Source organism: Sesamum indicum, linkage group LG5, assembly GCF_000512975.1.
Source record: "Sesamum indicum cultivar Zhongzhi No. 13 linkage group LG5, S_indicum_v1.0, whole genome shotgun sequence".
In the NCBI taxonomy this organism is placed as follows: Eukaryota; Viridiplantae; Streptophyta; class Magnoliopsida; order Lamiales; family Pedaliaceae; genus Sesamum; species Sesamum indicum.
Window position 1 is genome coordinate 4,363,145 of NC_026149.1, and position 23,539 is coordinate 4,386,683.

The 23,539-nt window shown below is 34.7% G+C and overlaps 4 protein-coding genes across 8 annotated transcripts in view; 2 read left to right on the forward strand and 2 right to left on the reverse strand.

The window, feature by feature from the left end:
• On the reverse strand, positions 1,266–5,991 carry LOC105161987 (prefoldin subunit 1). The gene is made up of 5 exons (XM_011079881.2): positions 5,843–5,991; positions 5,710–5,763; positions 5,496–5,608; positions 5,268–5,352; positions 1,266–1,624 (listed from the first exon to the last, which is right to left on the reverse strand). The coding sequence occupies exons 1-5, from the start codon at positions 5,864–5,866 to the stop codon at positions 1,514–1,516; spliced, it is 387 nt and encodes a 128-aa protein (XP_011078183.1). The 5' UTR covers positions 5,867–5,991; the 3' UTR covers positions 1,266–1,513.
• Positions 10,725–14,804, forward strand: LOC105161988 (probable serine/threonine-protein kinase PBL17). 2 transcript variants are annotated; one of them, XM_011079882.2, is made up of 7 exons: positions 10,725–10,920; positions 11,003–11,148; positions 11,821–12,128; positions 12,842–12,977; positions 13,411–13,547; positions 13,735–13,858; positions 14,115–14,804. In XM_011079882.2, exons 2-7 carry the CDS (start codon positions 11,076–11,078, stop codon positions 14,669–14,671), a joined length of 1,335 nt encoding a protein of 444 aa, XP_011078184.1. In that variant the 5' UTR covers positions 10,725–10,920; positions 11,003–11,075; the 3' UTR covers positions 14,672–14,804. The 2 variants fall into 2 exon arrangements, with proteins under 2 accessions (XP_011078184.1, XP_011078185.1); XM_011079883.2 differs by having other exon boundaries at positions 11,015–11,148.
• Positions 17,920–22,700, forward strand: LOC105161989 (cycloartenol synthase-like). Of its 2 annotated transcripts, none has more exons than XM_011079884.2 (18): positions 17,920–18,201; positions 18,280–18,465; positions 18,610–18,699; positions 18,796–18,990; positions 19,079–19,163; positions 19,341–19,507; positions 19,615–19,803; positions 19,908–20,021; positions 20,119–20,241; positions 20,401–20,523; positions 20,657–20,755; positions 20,850–20,906; positions 20,987–21,033; positions 21,152–21,295; positions 21,443–21,620; positions 21,707–21,790; positions 22,103–22,186; positions 22,290–22,700. In XM_011079884.2, the coding sequence occupies exons 1-18, from the start codon at positions 18,004–18,006 to the stop codon at positions 22,398–22,400; spliced, it is 2,274 nt and encodes a 757-aa protein (XP_011078186.1). In that variant the 5' UTR covers positions 17,920–18,003; the 3' UTR covers positions 22,401–22,700. The 2 variants fall into 2 exon arrangements, with proteins under 2 accessions (XP_011078186.1, XP_011078187.1); XM_011079885.2 differs by having other exon boundaries at positions 21,710–21,790; positions 22,290–22,699.
• LOC105161991 (26S proteasome regulatory subunit RPN13) overlaps positions 23,078–23,539 on the reverse strand; it is a 4,546-nt gene continuing 4,084 nt past the window's right edge. For all 3 annotated transcript variants that reach the window (XM_011079887.2, XM_011079889.2, XM_011079888.2), the window contains exon 14: positions 23,078–23,434. In XM_011079887.2, the coding sequence (XP_011078189.1) occupies positions 23,292–23,434 (143 nt within the window). In that variant the 3' untranslated portion in view covers positions 23,078–23,291. The remainder of the gene's footprint in view (positions 23,435–23,539) is intronic.

Here is a 23,539-nt window from a genome sequence, read left to right on the forward strand (position 1 = left end):
TTTTAAATTTGAATGTTTCTAATGATGTAATGATTAACATACTGTTAAGAAAAAAAGATTGTAGACGAGCAATCAGCATAATAATTTTTTTGCTTTTTTTGGGTGTAAATATGAGAATCCTCCAATAAATCTAGCTTGAAGCATAACTACAATTCAAATAGTGAAACCATTAGTACAGCCTCATTGCAGTGTGAAACAGATCAAAACGCTCCTCATAATTTAGTCACAAGTCTATTATCACTTTCTATCTGCGTTAATCATTCAATGATCTATTTTATGATAAGGCACAACCTAGTTCGTTCCATTTCAACTACTACCTGTCTCCAAGAATTATGCAAATAGCAAGTGTAAAATTCAATTCTATGCTTCAACTAATATACTCTTAGAAAAATTCTTATTCGTATCAGGTTTCGTCGAACCAAATTAATCAAGAAATAAATATAACACACTTATTGTATGATTTATCACTTTCTCTAAACTGTACATCATTCACAGGCCAAGTGTACTGCACTTGTCATGTAATTGACTCAAATTTGACCAAACATAGTTTGAGTAAGAATTTCCCGATATTCTTACTTATATTTCTTTCTTCCACAAATGGCTATCTCTTTAATTAATTAATCACGTCAAATTTTTTGGGGGCATGTACGTTCAAAGTTAATTTATTTTACGAAATCTGATCAATTATTTATCTTATTTTTCTATTTTGATTTAATTAAATAAATATAATAAAATAAATTTAAATTATAAGTATACAATAAATATCTATAATTTGCGACGATGAGTACCGACAAAGTCAACCCTACCAATATCAAGTCAAGTTGGGGGAGTTGGTGTATAGGGTGGTATAGATATGTGATCAGAAGTCAATATTGGCGGTGTATGAACGAACAAAAATGCATGCAACTGCTTTTATTAGCTGCACTATTTAGTTAGCAGCTGCTGCGATTTCAACATAAACTAGGACTTAGGATCAATCTGGCTAGTACATTGCAGCAAACACTTGAAGGAAATGGTACTCTAGGGACAGCTATTTCATGATGGGAATTAATTATTTAAAATTATGTTTTTCGACAAACTATATAAAAATAAAGCTGTACGTCGCGGAATTAATGGATCTGACAAGTGAAATAGTGACCATAGTAGGCAGTTAAGTTGTCAATATTGACATTATTGATGACAATGTATGTGTTATAACCACCTAGTCAATGTATGTGTTATAACCACCTAGTCATGATAAATAATGACGACAGTGTTCCTAGGCCTTTTTCTTGATCAAGTTCAAGATTGAAATAAACAAAAAGGATGAGGAAAGCAATCCCGTAATGTCGATTACAAAGTTGAAATTGAATACAGCACATGCTCAATAAACGATACATTCACTCAAATATACGGGGGTATGAAAGGCGACGAAAACAAGAAAGGGGTTTGTTGGTTAAGAATGCTGCTCTGGAGAAACAGAAAAATCTGCAACAAACTAGTGAAACGCTTAAAATTTCACAGGAAAGCAGAGTTATACTGACATGGCCATTATCTGACGGGCAAGACCAGGGTCTTGCTGCAAGAGCTCCCGCAGGTTGTTCTCAACCTCAGCCATCTGCTTTTCCAAGTACTCTTTTGACGTCTGTCCAAGGGAAACAACACATGCTACAGTTCTTGACCAAAATATTTGATAAGAAATGAGAATTTTCAACCACGATCAATCAAAAGAAATGTGAATAGTCCTAAGACTGAATATTCCTACGCCAAGTAACGTGAAATACAACAAGACAAGGTCAGGAGACGAGCAACAAGAACCGCGCAACTCAGCAAAAATGGAGCCTAGTGTGTCTTTTTATTATAAAAAATAAATGTATGCATATAAAGCATCAATCAAATGGAGACGACATGAAAAATTGCCAAAAAGTGTCTGATCAATTCATCTCCAGGCCTCTTGCAAGCAACAAGTATATATTTCAAAATGACAGTATTTTGTCCAATCTCCAGTTTATTGCCCCCAGCTCCGTTTTCAATCAACTGGAACTCAATAAAGTTGTTTCCTTAGGCTAACCCTTATCCTCTCTAACAATAACAAGTATTATGAAATGCCTAAGAAGTACTAAGTGGAAGAAAGTTGTATTCAAGCATGATGATATGACACAAATGCTAAGAAATTACTGGAGCTGGAACCAAGAACCAAACTGATCATTTCTACAATAAAGTGTTAAAGTTAAGATTTAAACAGATTATACAATAGAATTTGACATATCACTAACAGAGGTTGTCAAAGAGAGGGACTTCTGTGAAACTACATATTCTTCTGATATCACAACATAACAATATGGCAGTGCAACCATAGTCTCCCAAATTCCAAATGTTGTAACAGTTTAGACAAGGTAAGTTTACTAAAATTTGAAGAACATATTTCCACACATCAATTAGCTTTTTAACCTAGATATAGAGGCTTTACTATTAGTTTATAATGTGTATTATTAGAAAATAAGAACTTGCAATTCCCGTTTGATGAAGAAGCTACCATAACCAATCACCATCTCCAGCGATGAAAACATTCGCTTTTTCCATTCAAAGCTTCACAAAACTATCAGTCGCCATCTGCAGAATTAAAAACTTGCAAACTCCACGCAGCTTCACACAACTATCAGTCGCCATCTCCAGCAATAAGAAAGTTCTTGTTTCCATTCAGCTTCATGAACTATCAGTCACCATCTCCAGGATTAAAAATTTGCTGTTTCCATTCACAGCTTCAGAAAAAAACTCTCAGTCACCACCTCTAGCAATTAGGCTTGCTGTTCTCATTCACAGTTTCACAACACTATTAGTCACCATCTCCAGCAATGAAAACACAGTAACACACTGTTCCTATTCACAGCTTCAGGAAACCATCAGTCACCATCTCCAGCCAGCACATTCTAGCTAAATCATGGTCCAATAATGGTTGGAAGAGCTGGACAACCCATTTATAGGGTCCACAATGTCAATACGTGCTCATACTCCCTCCTTTTTGACCAAAATTACATTCAATTTCTTGAAAACTGATTGTCCAACTTTCAATGAGTTATTAATACAAATAATTGACCATAAAGAAGCTTGAGACCAACATCTACACAGATAAGCATAATATTGAAGACCTAAAGGAAGTCAATTTGATTGGTAGAGAACGATAACCAGATAATCTCTCTGTTGCTAAAATGAAATAACATCATTTCCAATTGGATAATCCAGAAATACTGACCTTCTAGAAATAAACATTTGGCTTATTCATATTCTTGGTTATTGGTTTTTGAGCTCGAGAAAGGAGGGTTAAGTCAAGAATCATGTTTCCACTATTACTTCAAATTTTATGCCGAGTAAAATGAAGACATTCAGGCACAAAACAGGGGGCAACAACAGCCACCTCATCTGTATATTGGAAGAAGCACAAGAAGTAGTGATGTTCATTCCTTAAAATCGGCAATATCTTAATTCATCAATACGAGTTACTACATTTGCATTTAAGAGAAAAAATGTCAATTTGACAAAACCTCTTAGGTTTTCCCTCAACATCATTACGTGTGTAAAACTTTGATCACTTTGTGCTTATAATATAATATTTCAACCTCAAGAGGCTGCCATTATGTCGCATTAATTAACATCAATGTGATTAGCAATTAGAATGCCCGGAAATTCAAAGAAAGAGGATGGAGAACATGTACTAGTTCTGATAGTCAGTTGATCTTATGATATTAATTCATCAATAAGTGACCAACATCCAAGCATATGTGAGTTTTCCAATTAAAATATGCTTCATTCTATTGCCCCTTCACCACAGACAACTATTGGATTTGCAGTAGTTTCACATTTCGCCTTACAGAACAAAAGTAAGAAAATTAGGAATGAAAAAGGACAAATGCTGGTTATAATTTAGTATCCTACTCTGTTCCGCTTTCTCTACACTGCATGCATAGCGTTAAGCTCTGAAAAAGGCAAGAAAAATACAACTCAAAGTCTCAACTGATAACATTGTTTGTTTCCCTTTGTGTTTTACATGTTCAGAGTTATTACATATCTTCACAGAAATGAATCATATATTCTATCCACTGAAATATTGTATAAATATGACTCAGTAACTAGTTTGTATTCTATAAGGTAGATCTTGTGTGTAAAGTGCGTAAAAGGTGAGATTCTGTGTCACTTATGTTGCAAAAATGATAATTCTATCTATCCTAATTGAAACAAGTACCAGATGACGTTACCCAACTCACAACAGAGTGCACTTTAAAGATGTTGAGTAACCATATAAATAGTTTAATCTATATGTCTTTCAAGGAAATGAATTCTTGTTAGCTAGCAATACCTGCATCACTCAAATGTGCACTTCGTGGAAAGTGATGCAGGTCCAAATTTACTATGTGTTATAATTGGCCTAATTCTCCCTATACATGAACTACTATACCTGAAATGATATACAACCGACATGCAATCATATGTTTTGGGATCTAGGATACAACATGACTCTTCTAGGTTTAGAACAAGTTATTTAGCACAGCAACTAGATTATGCCTCTACCATAATATACTCTATCCACGAGCAATATTTTTCTCTTTCTTGACTACATATAGATTTGAAACAGTAATAGTGTTAAATTAAACGAAAACATCTTGAAACATCATAATGGAAACTTATCAATACTGTATATGATGTGTCTCTATCTCATGCTTGAAGCCAAGGAACTTCTAATTGAGTCCATGTAACTTCAAACTAGACTATCACATGCCAATAATTGGATCAACACAGCTTTAGACACCCAAACCCATATCATGACCAAATGGAATAAAACAGACTTCGTAGTAAAATTAGACCCTCAGCTTATCATTGACATGCTCTTTGGGTGAGTTCAAGTCTTCAAGATCAAGAATGACTCTGGAAATTTTCATGGATTAATTGATAAATCGCAATCCTGTTGTCCTCCATAACATCTAATGCTTTTAAATACCTCTAAAATCTCCTGAAGTGTGCAACCTCATCATATAAATAAAGAGTTGAAAAGTTCTCCTTTTCAGTCAGTCGTAGGTAAACTATAAGAATTAATTGTCCCCATTTCATGTTATCTCATTGGAATTCCAAGCTTCTCAGCTCCAAGAAATCCAAATTTTCCACATCCGCAACTCATATGACTATCTACAGCTAAATTTCAGTTTATAATAACAACAACAATAACCTAATAACAAAAAAGGAACTCTTAAAAAATGAAAATTCTCAAGTATAAAATATTAAGAGTTCAATCATACCTGCAAAGCAACAATAGCAGCTTCACTATCCTTTAGCTTTTGATCTTGTTCTTCCATCAAAACAGATTTCGGTTCCAAAATGAACCTGCCCAAATCATATCACATACTTAGTTCCAAAACAAACCAGCACAAATCATCTTGCATCATACTCGCAACCATAAATACATACACGGACACTGAGCAAAATACACAAAATTCAAACAACAAACAGGCATTTCAAAGACTAACGTTCTGCCAATAGATTTATAAGTATTTGTATCATCAGCTAGTTGCTTGAGCTCCTCCAAAGTTAAATAAGCCCGCTTCTTTTCCGCTTCTTTATTTCGCAGCTGATTCTGAACCTGCAAAAGACAAAACCCAGATTACAGCCTCCTCCACTTGATTTCAAAAGAGAAGATACTGAACAAAACACATAGCTAAATCCTTATCTACAAACACCGACCTGCTTCAATTTTCCGGTGGTCTCGATCATGCGCCCTTGGATTTCAAGAAATGCCTATCACCAACATTAATAAACCCAAAAATTAACAAGACCGCTTTAAGGTAAACTCCACACAGCAGTTTCTAAGACTTACACTTCTGTTTGCTTCGTCCGCCATTCTTCGCTGCTTCTTGATTTTCCTCAAACTCCCTCAAAACGCTCCAAAGTTCAAACTCAGGAACACAAGTCCAAAGCCCTGATGACTTTTATTTTTCTAGCTTATTTATTTGCATAGACCGAGTGAGTTTTGTTGGATATGGGCCTGTCATTGAACAAATGAATCAGGACAAGCCCAAATTTATTTAAACTCTAGAACAAAGTAGGAATAACACTGACGTCCTCTTCTAAAATTTTGTGTAATTATATATAAATTTCTATAAATTAAAAATTTACATTTAGTAGAATTCACTACTTTGTTAACATTAGCAAAATAATTAAATTAAAAATTTATATTTATTCTCGATTGACTTATTACAAACTTATTGTTGGTCAAACAAATATCTTCTGACTAACCTACACTTAAAATGATGAAAATACACATCCTCATATGTATTAGCTTGTGAATATGTATAAGAATAGTTGGGTTTAAAAAATCTTTATTTGACTGATTGTAATAAAATCAGTAATAAATTAATGGAGTATAAATATAAATTTGCATTTAATTTTTTATTAATTATGAGAAGGGTTTGTATATAGCCAAATTGATGACTCTTTTATTTAAAAACTCTCTATGTAAGGATAATATAGCATTTTATTACACATTAGTACTTGTTTTAGATATTAGAGGTTTCCTATAGGCATGAAAGGGGCTATAAGTACGTGATATTGCATGAGATTTAATAAAGCAATCTCACATATCCAAGTGAAAATGTCCTATATGTCCCTATCTTCCCAACATATAATTAGCACCTTCAATTTGCTTTTCAAATTTTATCTAATAATTTCCTTTTTTGGAATAAGGGCATTTTGGGTAAACAGAAATAGTCCTACAAACATCACCATCCTCTTGTACTTCTTAGATAATGATCCAAGAAAAAACATGATAATTGACTTGGTTTTCGTAATCACATGTTTATCAATATCATCAGTTGCGTTATAAAAAAACTGCATTTTCGCACTGTATAATAAATTAGTTTTTTATTCTTACAAAAACAATCCTGTGAGAATGACTGAAATTAGACATAACCACTTTAAAATAACTGTACGTAACCAGAATCTACACACAATCCCACCAAACATCTTGACAAAGAAGTCAACTAACGCGCTTTATTCATCTATCTCACAACTAAAGCACAATCAATGGGTAGAAACTCTAGTAGAATCATAAATACATCTATATTATTATAACGTGACATGGACTTGTACTTCTATAAGTTCTCCTTAAATTTTAGGAGTATCTGCAAATGCTTAAAATAAGCACCTAATATTTTATTATTGAAAATAAATCGAAAAAGTACTTTTGTCGTACAACTTTTCTTCTAATCTATTTAAATTAAGTTGATTTAAATAAAAAACAACAAATATCTCCCAATTTCCGATAAACTTGTAAATATTAACCTATTTTTACAAACACCTCCAACTTTATTTATTTTACTTTTAACTTTTAATTTTAAATATTTTTAATTTGTACTATTATTTAATATATAATTTTTTTTAAATAATTTATTTTCACTAAAAAAACAGAAGTAATTGCAAACACCCCATTATTTCTTTTTATCTTTTCTCCCAACTAAATCAACCTCACTCGGATGTGGTGTTGTGTGTAATGTTGAATTTGGAGGCATGTAAGGTGACAATAAGGTAGATTAATAATGAAATGATGATTAATGGTGATTCGGTGTTGATGAATGATGATGCTAAGCTACAAATTCTAGACTTCATTTTTTGAATATGTGATTGAAGCAATCAACTATGAGTAGAGTAATCATTACATTCAATAATGTGGCACGTGACATGCTATAGTCCTTCTAATAAAAGAAATATAAATATGAATAAATTACATTTTATTATTCGAATATGATCATTTTTTCACTTAAGAATTTTTTTTTTTTTTTTTTTTTTTTCAACCTACCATCTCAACTGTATGAAATTTTGTATCTTGTCATTTATAACTATTTTTACACCAATTTTTTTGTCAAAAAAACACAACATGTCAGTGTACACGTGATGTTTAAGGATTTATATGATGTGGTATTTTTCACATATGCACAACATGTGATGTTTTTTCTGCAAAAAAAATCAGCAAAAGACGATTAGATATGATAAAGTGCAAATTTCGTAAAGTTGACATGATAAATTGACACAAAAAGAATTTATATGCCAAAGTGTAAAAACAGGCATAATTCGGATTTCAAAATGTATTTACCTTATAAATATTATCTAATTATTCAAAACAAAAATTATTTATTAATGATCGTTTTGCACTTAACGGGTATTTTAAAATAATTGTCTTGTTAGTTTATTGTTGAAAATAAAAAAAAAATGAGTGTGTTTTTGTTTTAGAATTTCTATTTTTTAACAATTTAAATTAAATTATTTTAAATTAAAAGTTATAAGTAGCTCCCTACCAACTTCTATAATTTAAATCAGTATTAACTTCTATAAATATTAAATTATTTTTCAAAATGCTCAAACTTCAACTTTTTTTTTTTTTTTATTTTTGTAATTTTTTAAACAATCTCAACTTTTACTATTACTTAATATATAATTTACTCCCACAAAAACAAAACAAAAAAAAAAAGTAAAAGCTATTAAAAAAAATAGTCAAACACTTTATTAAAATCTATAAACTCTTAAATACCTTATAAAATATTTTGAAAAGCTTATAAGCTTAACAAAAACACCCTCTTATCCTCGCCACAAAAAAGTAAACGCTGTCCCTTTAAAATGCACATAGAAAATTGGCTAAGTTTGACTAGGGAAAAAATAAAAAATAAATAGTTGAGCGAGAGAGTGCAAGTTTTATGAAATGTGCTAAAAAATAATAAATTATAATTATAATTATATTAATATTTATTATTTAAAAATAATAAAGAAAAGGGCAATCACAAGTCAAAAAATACTAGAAAGAAACCGTTGAAGCGTGTGGTACAGGTTCGAAGCGCGTAAACGATCCGGTCAACCGTTGATTTGCGAAAGCAAACAAATGCATACAACAATAGCTTTCCACAACTTGTGCGCCAAATTCCAAAACTGCCCTCCTATTTCATATGCTGTATTTTCCACTATTGAATTTTGAATAATAAAAAAAAATTAGTTACATTTTTGGGAAAAAAAATCTAATTTCATTTACATAAAACTAATTCCTTTTTTTTTTTTTTACTATTTTTCTAGCAACTACTAATCAAGTCTTAATTAGTACATAATTTTATTTTCTCTTCAGTTCAAAATAGGCCAAAAAAATGAGAATTGTTGGAGTTTAAAAGGAAATAAAATTAAATGCTAGTTGAATATTTGAACTCTTACAATCTATATTAATAAAAAAAAATAAATCTATATTCTCACTCATAATTGGTGATTTGTGACACCACAGTACTAAAGTTTAAGATATAAATTATACTTTTAAATATTTATATCAGCATAACTATTTATTTATTTCAAATGGTTTATGTCATCTTTTAACAGCTAATATACTACGATATTTATTTTTCAGCTTTACTTATGTTAATCGCTTAATCCTCTTTTAATCATATAATGATTATTTATTTTGAAAACTTGTGTCGTGTTTATCTGATTATATACTCGTAAGTACTGCGTGCCAAGATAACCAATCGATAAATAAGGGTAGAATAGACAATATATATACTAATATAAAAAAAAGAAGTCAATTCTTACTCACAACTGTTGGTTTTGTGGCACCACAACACCAAATATACGTTTAAATATTTGTATTAGTATAAAACTACTTATTTATTTCAAATGATCTACGCTATCTTTTAACTGTCAATATACTTTCATATTTGATGATGTAAGAAATAAACAATTTAAGGATAAAATAATATAAAAGAGTATTTTGATGTAACTAGTTATTTTTGTATTTTGCCTTTACTCCATTGTCTGATAGGTTATTTATAGACCTTATATCTGATGAACCTTGCAAATATTTTTAGGGGATCTTCCTTTATACTTGTTCTTGTAGAAACTCTTTATCTGATCTACAGAAATAATGTTTTTTAGTTCCACTTATCAGATGAGGTCTCCACTCAAACTTAGACTTGATGGGACTTGTTCTTATTGCCCAATTTGAAATCTCAGTAGCTAGCCTGCTTTCCTTTCCGCACGGTGAACGTATTTCTTTCCGGCTATGCTATCTGGTATTCTTTTCATCAAAAGTACTTTGGATGCCGTCCAATTGAGTCCCCTGTAGGCTGTAACTTCTTTAGCTGGGAGCCTCCTATCTTTCCCACTAGGGCACTTCATTTATTATCCTGGAAGGGTACTTCATCCGCTATTCAATTAAGTCACCTTGTAATCTTTTCAACTAGAAAGTTTCATATTATTTCTGACAGGAATATCTTGTATATTACCTAGTTTAGATTCCTCATAATTTTTTCCACTAAGAGGCCTCATATTTTTTCCAACTTGAATACCTGATACGCCATTCAGCTGAACTGTCTAGTAAACTCTTCAATTTTAAGACATCTTCTATGTTGTCTTTCAAGGTCATATCCCATACCTCTTTACCCCTACAAATATTTATCATCCAATTTTATTTATGTAAATTACTTTCTTTTTTCCCCCAAAACGTTAAGGTGTCTTGTTCTTTTTTTTATAGTTTAGAAGGATTTTGTACCTATTTTGATTTTTACTTGGGCGTAATTTGAATTTAACCTGAAAATTGTATTATTTGGACAAAATAAGGAAGGGTATTTTGGTAAAAGCAAATGGCGTTGGTAGGCTATGGGCCCAAATCATTGCTTTGGTTTCGGAATTTTCGTCACAGCGAAATGATATTTGACTCTCCCTAAATACATTCCAAGAACAACGTTACAATCAAAAATATCACTTTCTTCCTCCCTCAAATACCCTTTCAGTCAGTGTCTCCAACTCACTCTTGTATGATTTTTATGCAACTGCATTCTATTATTTGATAATATTCCGGCGACCCAGATCAGATTCCGGTGTGTTCTTTCCCATTTCCGCCGACCCATTTTGGTTTTCGGTCTACCGAAGGTTTGTTGCTGGCATGTTTTTTTTTTTTTTTTTTTTGTATTTTGTATTTTGTGGACTGACAGTGTTGTAATAACTGTATTAGTGATGTTTGCAGTGATTTCTGTGGAAATCGTGGAAGTTGAAATGTGAATCTGGTGAAGTTGGGTGGAGAAAAAATGGGTTCTTGTCTCAGTGTTGAGGAAGATGAACATCTGCAAACGCAGAACAAATCTTCGAGCAGTAGACCTGGTACTGATTTTATGTACTGACATTGGTTTGTGATCTTAATAGTTTGTTTTTCTTTTGTTTAAGTTCGCGTTCTTTCTCTTCGTGTTGCGAAAGGAAATTTGTTGGTTTATGTGTGAGTCCCACTTTTTTTAGTACACTGTGGAAATTGTGTAATCTTGGTGTGGAGAAGCTTTTGAGATTTTCTGAAGGTTGGCCAATTATGTTTCTTGTATTCGATGCGTTTGAGGTTTTAATCTGAAATCGAAGATGGCATGAGTGACATGGTGTAGTTGTCACTGCCAAAGTGATGCTGTTAGTTAGAAGAGTTGATGAGTGTAACTGGATCTTAAGATGGATTAAACTGTGGTGATTCTGGTAAGCTGTTAAACCTATAATATTAGAAATGGGAATTTCAGAAAGAATTCATCAATATCCCAATTGGGCTGCGGTTCTACGAGTGTTTTCGTAGTTATTATGGCGAAAGGATAGATTATTTCCCTTTCTCAGTGACAAATTTATTACCTTTCTTTACTTAAAGCACCATTCTGGACCTTTTTGTTGTCATGTATGCATTTTGTAGTCTTGTCAAGAAAGGAACTCACCGTTCTGGTGGAAAACATGGTTGAAGTGCAGATTCGTAGAAACATGGAGCTTCTAATCTCAGTGTTGATTTCTTTTGTTTCACATTCTCAGGTGTACGTGGAGAGTCTACATCTCCCTCGAAAGCGGGGTCTGTGAATTCGAATACGATTGTGATAATTCCCAAAAATGTAAAGGATCTAAGGCAAAGTCCTGGGAATGGTGATCTTGATATCTTCACATATGAGGAGATGAAGTTGGCGACCAAGCACTTTCGACCAGATCAAGTTCTTGGCGAGGGTGGTTTTGGAATCGTCTATAAAGGAGTTATAGATGATAATGTGAGGTCAGGTTATAAGACAACTCAAGTTGCCATCAAAGAGCTTGATCCCGAAGGTTTACAAGGGGACCGAGAATGGCTGGTAATCTTTTGTGAATAATGTTAGTTGAACAATCTAAAGGATTTTTAAAATTCTGATATTTTTCCTTCTTTCTTTCCCTGTTAGAATTTGATATTCTATACTTGTATCTCTAGAATTAGAGCGGTAGACAATTTGCCTTCGAACTTCCCCCATCTCAGTTTGAATGCAGTGAGTAGAGTTATGATTTCTGGCTATGTTTAGCACTAGTGCGAAGAGATTAATATGACTTAGACCAAAGAGCTCACATGTAATAGTCACATGATTTTGTGCGATTTTCTGAAAAGTGAATGACGCGATTGTGCTAGCAAAACTTTTGGTACCTTCTCCAGAAGAAGCTGGTGACTAAATTGTCTACCTTTCTTTTATGGAAAACAGATTACCTGCTTCCGTTTTGTTATGCGCTCCATAGTCCAAACGCTTTTGTTAATTGCCTAATTTAAAGGGGGAAGAACATAATACATAATAACTACTAAAAATCATGCCCCACCTGTGTTTTATGCAAGCAGGATCTAGCTTTTAAGTTTTAACTGTGATAAGACTGAATCGGGTGATTGCTATGTGGTGTTTGTTGCTTATGATGGATTATTTTTTTAACTCCACATTGCAATGTTTGCAAGCAAGACCTTTTGTCTATGATCCATTGGAAATATACTGAAGGTCTTGAACTGCAGGATGGGTAGACATTTGCTCACCATTTAGGTATTTACTTGCAGGCGGAAGTCAATTATTTAGGGCAATTGCGACACTCGAATCTGGTGAAACTGATTGGCTATTGCTGTGAGGGTGACCATAGGCTGTTGGTCTATGAATATATGGCATCTGGGAGCTTGGAGAAACACCTCTTCTTAAGTGAGTAGCAAAGCCTATATTTCTCTGTGCAAGTGGTAGAGAATGGTTATTATGCAAGTAAAAATTACCATCCTTCTATTTACATCACCTGAGTTTCTTGTAACAATTGCCGTACATGGACATCTAAGGTTCAGATCGTCAATGACTGACAGGAGATCTATCATCAACATGATCGTTTCAGAAATTGAAGATTTGAGTTTCTATTAACTTAATATGACAAGAAAGATGATGTAATAAATTTACTATGAACAGAAACTAATGCTTGTTGTGCAAACAGTACAAGGAAGGAGATGTTTGGGAAGGCTGTTTCATGTCTAGATCATTTTGCTGAATATAGCCCATATAAGCCACCAAAGCAATTGATGTTGCCTGAAGTAAACTAGTTCTTTGACCCTGAATCTCTTCTAACTTTTTACATGTTTATTTCTTCCAGGAGTACGTGCTACTTTAACATGGCAGAAAAGATTGAAAATTGCTTTGGATGCTGCAAGAGGCCTTGCTTTTCTTCATGGTGTGGAGAAACCCATTATATACAGGGATTTCAAGACTTCAAACATTTTGTTAGATGCGGTTAGTTAAGCTCCATTATATGCAGAAATTCCGTAACAATGGAACAATAAAATGATGTTTGTTAAACAGAAAAACCTTATCATGATTCTATTTGTTATTAATATCTATGATGTTTCTTTGGTTATGTGAATACCATTTTAAGTTTGCATGGTTCTTTCTATGTCTAAAGTGAGAAGAAATTCCGCAGGATTTTAATGCAAAGCTTTCTGATTTTGGACTGGCAAGGGTAGGCCCCACAGGAGATCAAACTCATGTGTCGACCCGGGTTATGGGTACCTATGGTTATGCTGCTCCTGAGTATGTCATGACTGGTGAGTCTTATGATAGTGGACTTGTATCGCACTTCATGTCTGAAGCAGTTATGGTTAATAATATCTGGTATCATACAGAAACCTGTTATATGTCTCATAAAAAATGCTCAAGTAGTATTCTTCCTTGGTAGAGTATGCCAATTTTTTTAGTCATTTATTCTCCTACTCTCATGAACATTTGGCGAGCTGCCGAACGCTTTTAGAAATCTAAGCCTGTAAATGCTCTTTCATTTATCTGTTTCGTCGTTTGTTCCAGGACATCTGACAGCAAGAAGTGATGTTTATGGCTTTGGAGTTGTTTTGCTCGAGATGCTCATCGGAAGGCGAGCAATGGATAAGAGCAGGCCTAGCCGAGAGCATAACCTTGTTGAGTGGGCACGGCCGATCCTGAACCACAGCAAGAAGCTCGTGAGAATACTGGATCCAAGAATCGAAGGCCAGTACTCGACTAAAATCCTCATGAAGGTAGCCAATCTCGCATATCAATGTCTCAGCCAAAACCCAAAAGGGAGGCCCGTCATGAGCCAGGTAATTGAGATTCTTGAACCCCTTGTAACACAAGAAGCAAGCCACGGAGAGGCAGCTCCACAGAATGGAAGCGGCTGTGTAACCCTTTACGAAGTCCCAAAACGCCTGCCGGATACACCCAATGAAAGGGACCGGCTCAAAAGCGAGAGTGAAAGAGAAGCTGTGCCTGTGAAGAGTAAACCGGGAAATGCAAGGAGTAAAAGTGAGCCTCCGAAGGAGTGCGACCTTTATGATCCTTCTCCAGATTCTGTGGTGGTTGAGAGATTATCCTCCGATGGACGTTGAAGCCTTCAGTTAAGACATTGTACTCTATCTTGAAACTAAAGCGTCTGTACCTTTGCATTCCATTTTGTCACTACAGGAACCTTTTTCCCAACCTTATTTTCAGTAATAAGAAAGCTGATTTTTTGTCCGTTAAGAGAAAGCAATCAGTGTGTTATTCTAACATGCACACAACTCTCTAAATCATCAAAGGTCTGTCGTGCTACTTTTGGATACAGCTAATTGTGTTTTGAGCCGCAAAACTTTTTTGTTGAAACATTTGAATCGCTATTTTTTTTTTTATAAGATTAGTAGGTTTCATATTTATAATGGAGTCGAAGATACGAATTCTCCACTCCGAATTATTGTGCTGAATTGGCTAAAATATTATTTTAGATTATAAATTATAATTTTAGAATACTTTTCTGGATTAATATTCACTAGGATAAATACATTTTGCATCCGAATTATGCTCATTTATACACTGTCATCTAAACATTTTTTTTTATGTGTTAATTCATCATTTCAATTTTGTTAATTTTACACTTTGTCTACATGATCATTTTTCAGTCAATTTTTCTATTAAAGAAACATTACATGCGCTGCAAATGATATATTTTATCCATCTTGCTCTAAGATGCCATATGTACATTGGATGTAATATTTTTCTTAAAATCTGATTAAAATATCAGAGGAAGACTTCTCAATCTCAGCCACCTCTCGAGGAGAGCCAAGACTGGGATCAAACTCCCACCACATATGTTATAAGAGGATGCCTTAGAAACTTTTACTCTTAACTTGTTTTCTCAATTTTCACTTGAACATCACATCACATCACAAGTTCTTCTACAGGCCAAAACACTTGCTAATGCAATGATCAGACATCCCAAAATTTGAAATCTGCACCAATATTTGAAACCAGACATCCCAAAATACGTTTGAAAGTTTTATGAAAATCTGTCCTTACTAAAAACAGTTTTATTCTCTTTGAACTTCTCAACAGCCCATCTGATCATATTTTTGATCAGCGAATCTCAACCGGTCAAATAATCAAGCCACTATTCTAAATACACGGCCCTCCAATTTTACTAAATTAAGTATCCACTAGAAAATGTTTGAATTTCTACTACTGTTAATTACTATAGTCAAAAGAAGAAAATCGTGGCAAATAAAAATCAACCATGGCTTCGCAACAACCACTGATAGTTGTTTTTGCAAGTGTAGCCGAACATTAGCCATGGTTAAAATATAGCAAATGTTGTGGCTATAGCTAAAAACCATGGCGAATAATATTGATTAATCGTGGTAAAAATTTAAATTTGGTTTGTTTTATTTAATTATAAATAATAATATTAATTTCTCATAATTTTCTAGATTTAGTGATTTATAATGCAGTGAAAAGTTCATTTATTTTTGTGGTGATCCCCCACCTCGACTTACGATCAAGGTCAAATTCAATGAAATTTTCCAGTGTATTTATTTCATAAATCAGTGAAAAATATAGCCATCGTACCTAATTGATAAGTCAAGAATGCCCAAACATCTTAATAAGCTACCCTAATATCTATCTAATAAGATACTTAGTCAAGATTTATCAATATCGAAGCATCTATCGCATCTAGAGGGTGTTTTGCTAAACTTTTGTAAAATATCTTATAATTTCTTATATCTCATAAAATATTGGATTTTATTTTAAAAATAAACTTCTAAAATATTTGGATAAAATAAGATGTTTGATAGGAGTATATCATACTCACATAAAAAATGGCATAAATACCCTTAAAAGTTGGTGTCTATTACAGAGTTATGCTTGAGATCTGCACTCTCGATCCGGGTCGGGTAGCGACGCAGACCCGCGACCCAACTAAGAGAAGCCATCGATTCGGGTCAAGCAGCAACCTGACTCAGAGAACCCATTGTTGGGAATCGTTGATTTGCCTGATCTACTAGGTAGGATCGTACAATGCAAGTTTACCTCTTTAAACAAATTGGTGGACCCATAGACATTATAAATACCTAATTTACAGCTCATTTGAGGTAAGACATTTATGATACCAAAAACCCGAACTAGATCTCTTTAAGTTCGCTTTGAGTTTTCATTTAGATCGCTTCCTCTATCTCGAACACCTTCACTGATTTAGGCATTAGAAGGTCTGAACTAGGGACCTCCCAGCAAGCTTAACGATCTATTCTTTTTTCTCAGGTTCCAAACCTTTTCGAAGGTGCGAGATAGTTGACGATCTATGATCTGGATCAGTATTGAAACTTATAAGATATTTTCGCATCTTATAAGATATCAAAGAGTTTGGAATAATGAGGTCTTTTATTGGTAAAATGATAGAAAAGGATGTGATACCTTTAGAATAAAATAAAATTGCTATTTCTTGACATGTTTTGTATTTAAATATTCTTAAAATACTTTCATAATATACATTAGTTTAACTCCAAATAAACATTTCATACATATTTTTTTTAACAAAAATAAAACATTGACAAACTATTATCTAATTTTTGAATTGAAAATCATATTAATATTCATATTAGTCAAATATTAACATAAATATATAATTGATATATTTTTTCTATTTATTGCAGTGAATATTTTTAGTCATATAACTTATCAGTTAACCAGAAAAATTAGATTGAAACGTAACGGAAGCTGTTTGTTATTAGACAAACATTAAAATTAGGGATATATTTATAATTTTACATACAATGAGAAGTTTTTTGAACCATTCATACTTTTATAATATTTATAGATTATAGATAAATACATATATATATATATGGTAAATTATAACTATTTTTTCTAAAATTTATCATAATTATGAACAGTCGTTATTGTTTAGGAAATTATGAATACACCTTCCCCTGCAAAACAAAATGAAACAAAATTGCCAAATTTTCTTGAATACACCAACGTGGGCCCCATTAAAATTGCCAAATTTTCTTGAATTACTTGCCAGGATTAAATACAATTTAATATCTTATTTTCGTATTTTAGCGTCTAATCTTTCATTTTTTTAGAATAGCGAGTAGAAATTATTTGCTTCTGATGAATATTGCATTTAAGCCTTACTTGTCCGAAAGGTTCCCGATGCTGCGCGGCAGCAATGAATGATGAATATTATGACGGTGACGAGCTGCCTAATTTCTTGTAACTTGAAAACATGTGTTGGCAGAAATCTTGAAAGATCATAATTAGTGCACGAGGAGGAACTAACTTGCACAACTCGAGTTTTAGTGTTAATTTGGAGTTATCTGGAGTTTCTCATCAAGATATTCAGACCACTTTACTTTTTTGGCGGGATTATTGTCAAGGCTAGAATTAGGTAACAGAAACAAAGTAGAAGAAAATGTGGAGGCTGAGACTGTCTGAAGGGAATGATGCATGGCTGAAAAACTCGAATGATCACACTGGACGACAGTTTTGGGAATTTGATCCAACTGCTGGAACAGCAGAAGAACGAGCGCTGGTAGAAAAGGCTCGTTCCAACTTTAAGGCCAGCCGGAATGAGACGAAACACAGTTCTGATCTCCTAATGAGGATTCAGGTGACAGCAAATGGCTTAACTGTGTTATCTTGGTGTGAAGTTTGAGGATTCTTGGTAAGTTTTCGATGACTTTTGTAGTTTGCGAAGGAGAATCCTAGTGAAGTAGAGTTGCCGCAGGTGAAGGTGGATAGTGAAGAAGAGATAACTGAGGAAACAACGGTGATTACACTGAAACGAGCGATGAGATTTTACTCTAGTCTTCAAGCTGAGGATGGGCACTGGCCTGGTGATTATGGTGGCCCTTTGTTTCTTCTGCCAGGCCTGGTAAGAACTCTTTTCTATCATCTGAATTTGTGCAAGTTAATGCTATGACTAAGGCGAAAATGAGAAGTACCAAAAAAGGCCATATTTCAAATCAATAGAAACAACTTGAGGCCATTTTATAATGCTCTTAATGTAACTATGCAGATTATAGCCTTGTCGATAATGGACTCTCTGAACACTATCCTCCCAGAAGAACATCAGAAAGAGATACGTCGTTATCTCTATAACCATCAGGTAGTTCTTCCTGTTTTATTACATTCTGGATATTTGGTTAAGTTAAACAACTACTCTTGTTGTCAATGTTGATGTGCTTATATAATCAAGCTGTAGAATCCTGACGGAGGCTGGGGATTGCATATAGAAGGGCGCAGCAGCATGTTTTGCACGGCCCTCAATTATGTCAGCTTGCGGCTTCTAGGAGAAGGAGCGGACGGTGGAGATGGAGCCATGCACAAAGCTAGAACATGGATTCTTGAACGTGGCGGTGCCACCTATACTCCTTCCTGGGGAAAGTTTTGGCTATCGGTAAATACAGTCTCTTCATGCATCGTCGCAAACACACATAACACACACACTGAAAGTCCCCGTTTTCAAGTCTTCCAACAACGTATAGGTACTTGGGGTGTACGAATGGGAGGGCAATAATCCTCTGCCCCCAGAGTTATGGCTTCTTCCATACTTTCTTCCAATCCATCCAGGTTCATTTTTTGCTATGTTGCTCAATAATACTTGAATAGAGCTAAAATAGTTGTCATCAAACAGTACAGAACATACACTTTAAATGAGTGTATCATCTTATTCCACTTTACATATACAAGCGTATATAGTATTTTTGTAATGAAAATGATATTTGTATGTTGATGCAATTGACGCAGGGCGTATGTGGTGTCACTGTCGGATGGTGTACCTTCCCATGTCGTATTTATACGGGAAGAGATTTGTCGGGCCAATTACTGATATTATTCTCTCACTTCGGAAAGAGCTGTATGCTCAATCCTACCATCAGATTGACTGGGATTTGGCCAGAAACCAATGTTCTAAGGCAACACTTCTCTGATGCGACTTTCAACATCTTAATAAGCCTGCACAATTTTTTTGGTAAAGTGATATACTGTATAGTACTGACGACTATAGCCCATCTCCTCGCAGGAGGATTTATACTTCCCACATCCACTATTACAAGACATTCTATGGAAATGTCTGCACAAGTTTGTTGAACCTCTTCTCATGCAATGGCCTTTGTCTAAGCTGAGGCATAGAGCACTAAGCACAGTGATGAAACACATCCAATACGAGGATGTAAACACCAATTACCTCTGCCTCGGAGCTGTAGATAAGGTATTCATCTTTGTTCTTTCTCATCAGTCTTTTGTTAGCTGACTGTCTGCTACTTCTACGGCAGCAATGCCTATGAATATACTATTCATACTATGGCAAAACAGGTACTCAACATGCTATGCTGCTGGATCAATAATCCGAGTTCAATGGCAGTCAAACGACATCTTTCAAGAATAAAGGATTACCTATGGGTAGCTGAAGATGGAATGAAGATGAAGGTTCTTGGATAAAAAACAAATAATCTTTGCTTTTCCATACCATTTTTCCTATCTCCAAGCAAGTTTCTGGAGTTTTATATGGATAAATGAACGGCAGGGATATAATGGGAGTCAGTTGTGGGATGTAACTTTGGCTGTTCAAGCAATAGTGGGAACCAACCTTCCTCATGAATATGGTTCGACGCTTAAAAGGGCTCATGAGTTCATAAAAAAGTCACAGGTAGGATGGTGCAATATATTTTTCAGAGAAGTTACCCTAACATCCCTTGTGATTTAAGCATGTAACAAGTTTCGTGGGGTGTGAATATGTATTTATTCCTATTACTTTTACTATCACCATGTACCAAAATCTCAAGTCTTTTTCCTTGTTTTGATGAAGTTGAGAAATGACAGTCCAGGAACTCCTGGTTCTTGGTATCGCCACGGCTCAAAAGGTGGCTGGCCCTTTTCCACTGCAGACAACGGATGGCCAGCGTTAGATTGTACAGCAGAAGGCCTAAAGGTTTGATATTCCTAATAAACTTGTTATTTCTAACACAGACATTCATACCTGGTATTCTGTTCCTATGGTTCTATGTAATACGGCATTAGGAAATATAGAATGTTTCTCGTTTTAATTGCTTCCACACATGCAGACAGCACTTATACTGTCGCTTTTACCACCCGAGGTTGCTGGAGAAGCATTAGAGCCAGATAAGCTCTACAATGCAGTTGACTTGATTTTATCCCTTCAGGTGTCATCTCTAACTATGAAAAAGCGAAGTTCTTACCAAATATTACTGCAACATAACAGAGCAATTCCACATTTCTCTTCATCTGATGTCGCAGAATAGTAGTGGAGGCTTTGCATCATATGAGCTGACAAGATCCTATGCTTGGTTGGAGGTAATAAAATTAAAAGACAATCAAACATTGTTTACAGCAGAGAAGGTATTGAAAGTAATCAATTGTATATCCATGCACAGATGATTAATCCGGTACAAACATTCGGGGATATCATGATTGACTACCAGTAAGTTCAGCCCTTCACTTCAACACTCACACCTTTCTCACATAAGTCGTTTATTTCAAGATATGCTTGTCGATCCATCCTTTTAAAACTTCTGAGATTGATAAACCATATTACATAGGCATGCGGAGTGCACGTCTGCAGCAATTCAAGGCTTGAAAATGTTCAACAGACTGCATCCAGGATGTCGAGGAAAAGACATACAGACATGCATTAAGAAAGCACTGAACTTCATCGAAAGCACACAATTATCTGATGGCTCATGGTAAGTTCCACTGTTTTTGTGTATTCTTGATACTCTCATTAGCCCAACAGCAGAAACCAGCTAATCAAATTCAATAGGGAGGGATAATTTATACGCTGTGCTACCCTTTGAAATTTCACTTATTCATGGACAATGATCAATCATTAGGTATGGATCTTGGGGAGTATGCTACACCTACGGGACATGGTTTGGTATAACAGGGCTAATTGCAGGTGGTAAGACATATGAAAACAGCCTCTCTGTTAGAAAAGCATGTGATTTTCTGCTGTCAAAGCAGCTTCCTTCTGGTGGCTGGGGAGAAAGCTATCTTTCAAGCCAAGACAAGGTGAAAATGTGCATATAACTCTTTCAATCTGCATGTTCCATAGAATTATGTAATAAGAACTCAGAATCTTATCAGTTGCATGACAGCAGGTATACACAAATATTAGGAACAACAAATCACATATTGTGAACACTGCATGGGCTATGCTGGCTCTTCTTGAAGCAGGGCAAGTAAGTCTCACATAAAACATGCAAGAAAATTGACATTACAAGAAACTATGAAATAAAGATGTTATCACGTTTGTTCGTGAGTGCCAACCAGTCACAAGGTCTTGAATGATCTTCACCATCCATAATGTGAGCCCACTGTAAAACAAGTCTTGAGTGATCTATACTAAGGAGATAAGTCCTACATTATGGATGGTGGAGACTATCACTTCCTGGTTTCGAGGCGATCAAGAAGTTTTCAAATGCTATCTATTGACTTTATGAAAAAAAAAAAGCAAATAGTTTTCTCATTCTTGTTAACATTGGAATGAGTAGGCTAGGCGGGATCCCAATCCACTGCACCGTGCTGCTAAAGTGCTGATTAATTCCCAAATGGGGAACGGAGACTTTCCACAACAGGTATTCTATAATTTGATGTCTTTTCTGCAGGTTGCTACACAAATATGTTTAGACTACATGAGTAATGAAAGATATGCATTGTGCAATCTTTATGATTTCACAGGAAATTCTAGGGGTATTCAACAGAAACTGCATGATAAGCTACTCTGCTTACAGAAACATTTTCCCCATATGGGCCCTTGGAGTTTACCTCAACAAGGTGCTGTGGGCATGAAGGAATAGAGTCAATAGACTATGTAAATGAAGAGAAATCGAATTATCCACTAATGTTCCTGCGATGTAAGCACAAGAGCGATCGATTTGAATTAATAGTGGATGCAAATCTTGGGATTAATGACCATCCCCACTAGTACGGCAATTTGATCATTTTTTCATCTACACTTTCCAAAGGTTCCAAACCAAACCATCTCAAGATGAAGTCTAGAGGAAAATACTTGCTGGCAACTTCTTTTTCTTGAACCAAATGTATGGAATCACTTCAACCCAAATAAATAAGAGAACAAAAAAGAATCGATATGTGAAGTTTGGTTTTCAAGCGGGATCTGGCAAGACTCCACATTTTGTAGCCCTTATGTAAGAAAACTAACAAATTTCCATGAGCTTCACTCTAAAATATAAAGAGCAGACATTTATGAGTGCGTGCACCCACCACACACAGTAATTATCCAACGATCGTACGCAACTGTATACTTTCTGGGACAAGAAAACACATTGAACTGGAGACTTGCACCACACCTAGGCGAACATATATTGGAGAACAGTTCAAGGAACATTCACTCATATAGGTAAACCTCATGAACATTAGTGTGCCCAATGACCACAAGACTAAAAAAAATGGAAAATAGTCCAAACAGTGCAGCTATTTCTAACACAAATCTGATCATTAGTATCTAAAAGAAGGATTTAGCCCAAATGTAGGATCAAGTGATAAAATCACTTTTGGAAATGTAATCATATATTTGTCCACACAACCATATAATGTAATATAGCAAAAGAAACCGAAGTCTGGTTGTTACATAGCACCGACAGCAGGATCAAATAATCAGCAACTGGCATGAATCATGGAAATAAACAAACAGCTGTAACCAATACTATTGATACAACACTAATGACCTTCGTCCATTTTATCACTACCATGAAAAGTCGGAGATTTTAAATCCTTGCTCCCTTGTGCTGACTCTCCAGATTCAGATGCTCTGGCAACAGAATCTTCAAGTGCCTCAAGAAATGATGGGACAGTGAATTTGTCTGCAAGAAGGTAAAAACAAAAGAGTCAACTTGGCGTACAATCATGATATGAAGGATGCAAGAAGTCTTAAAGCAGCAGAGCATGGCAGAGACATGTCCAGTTAT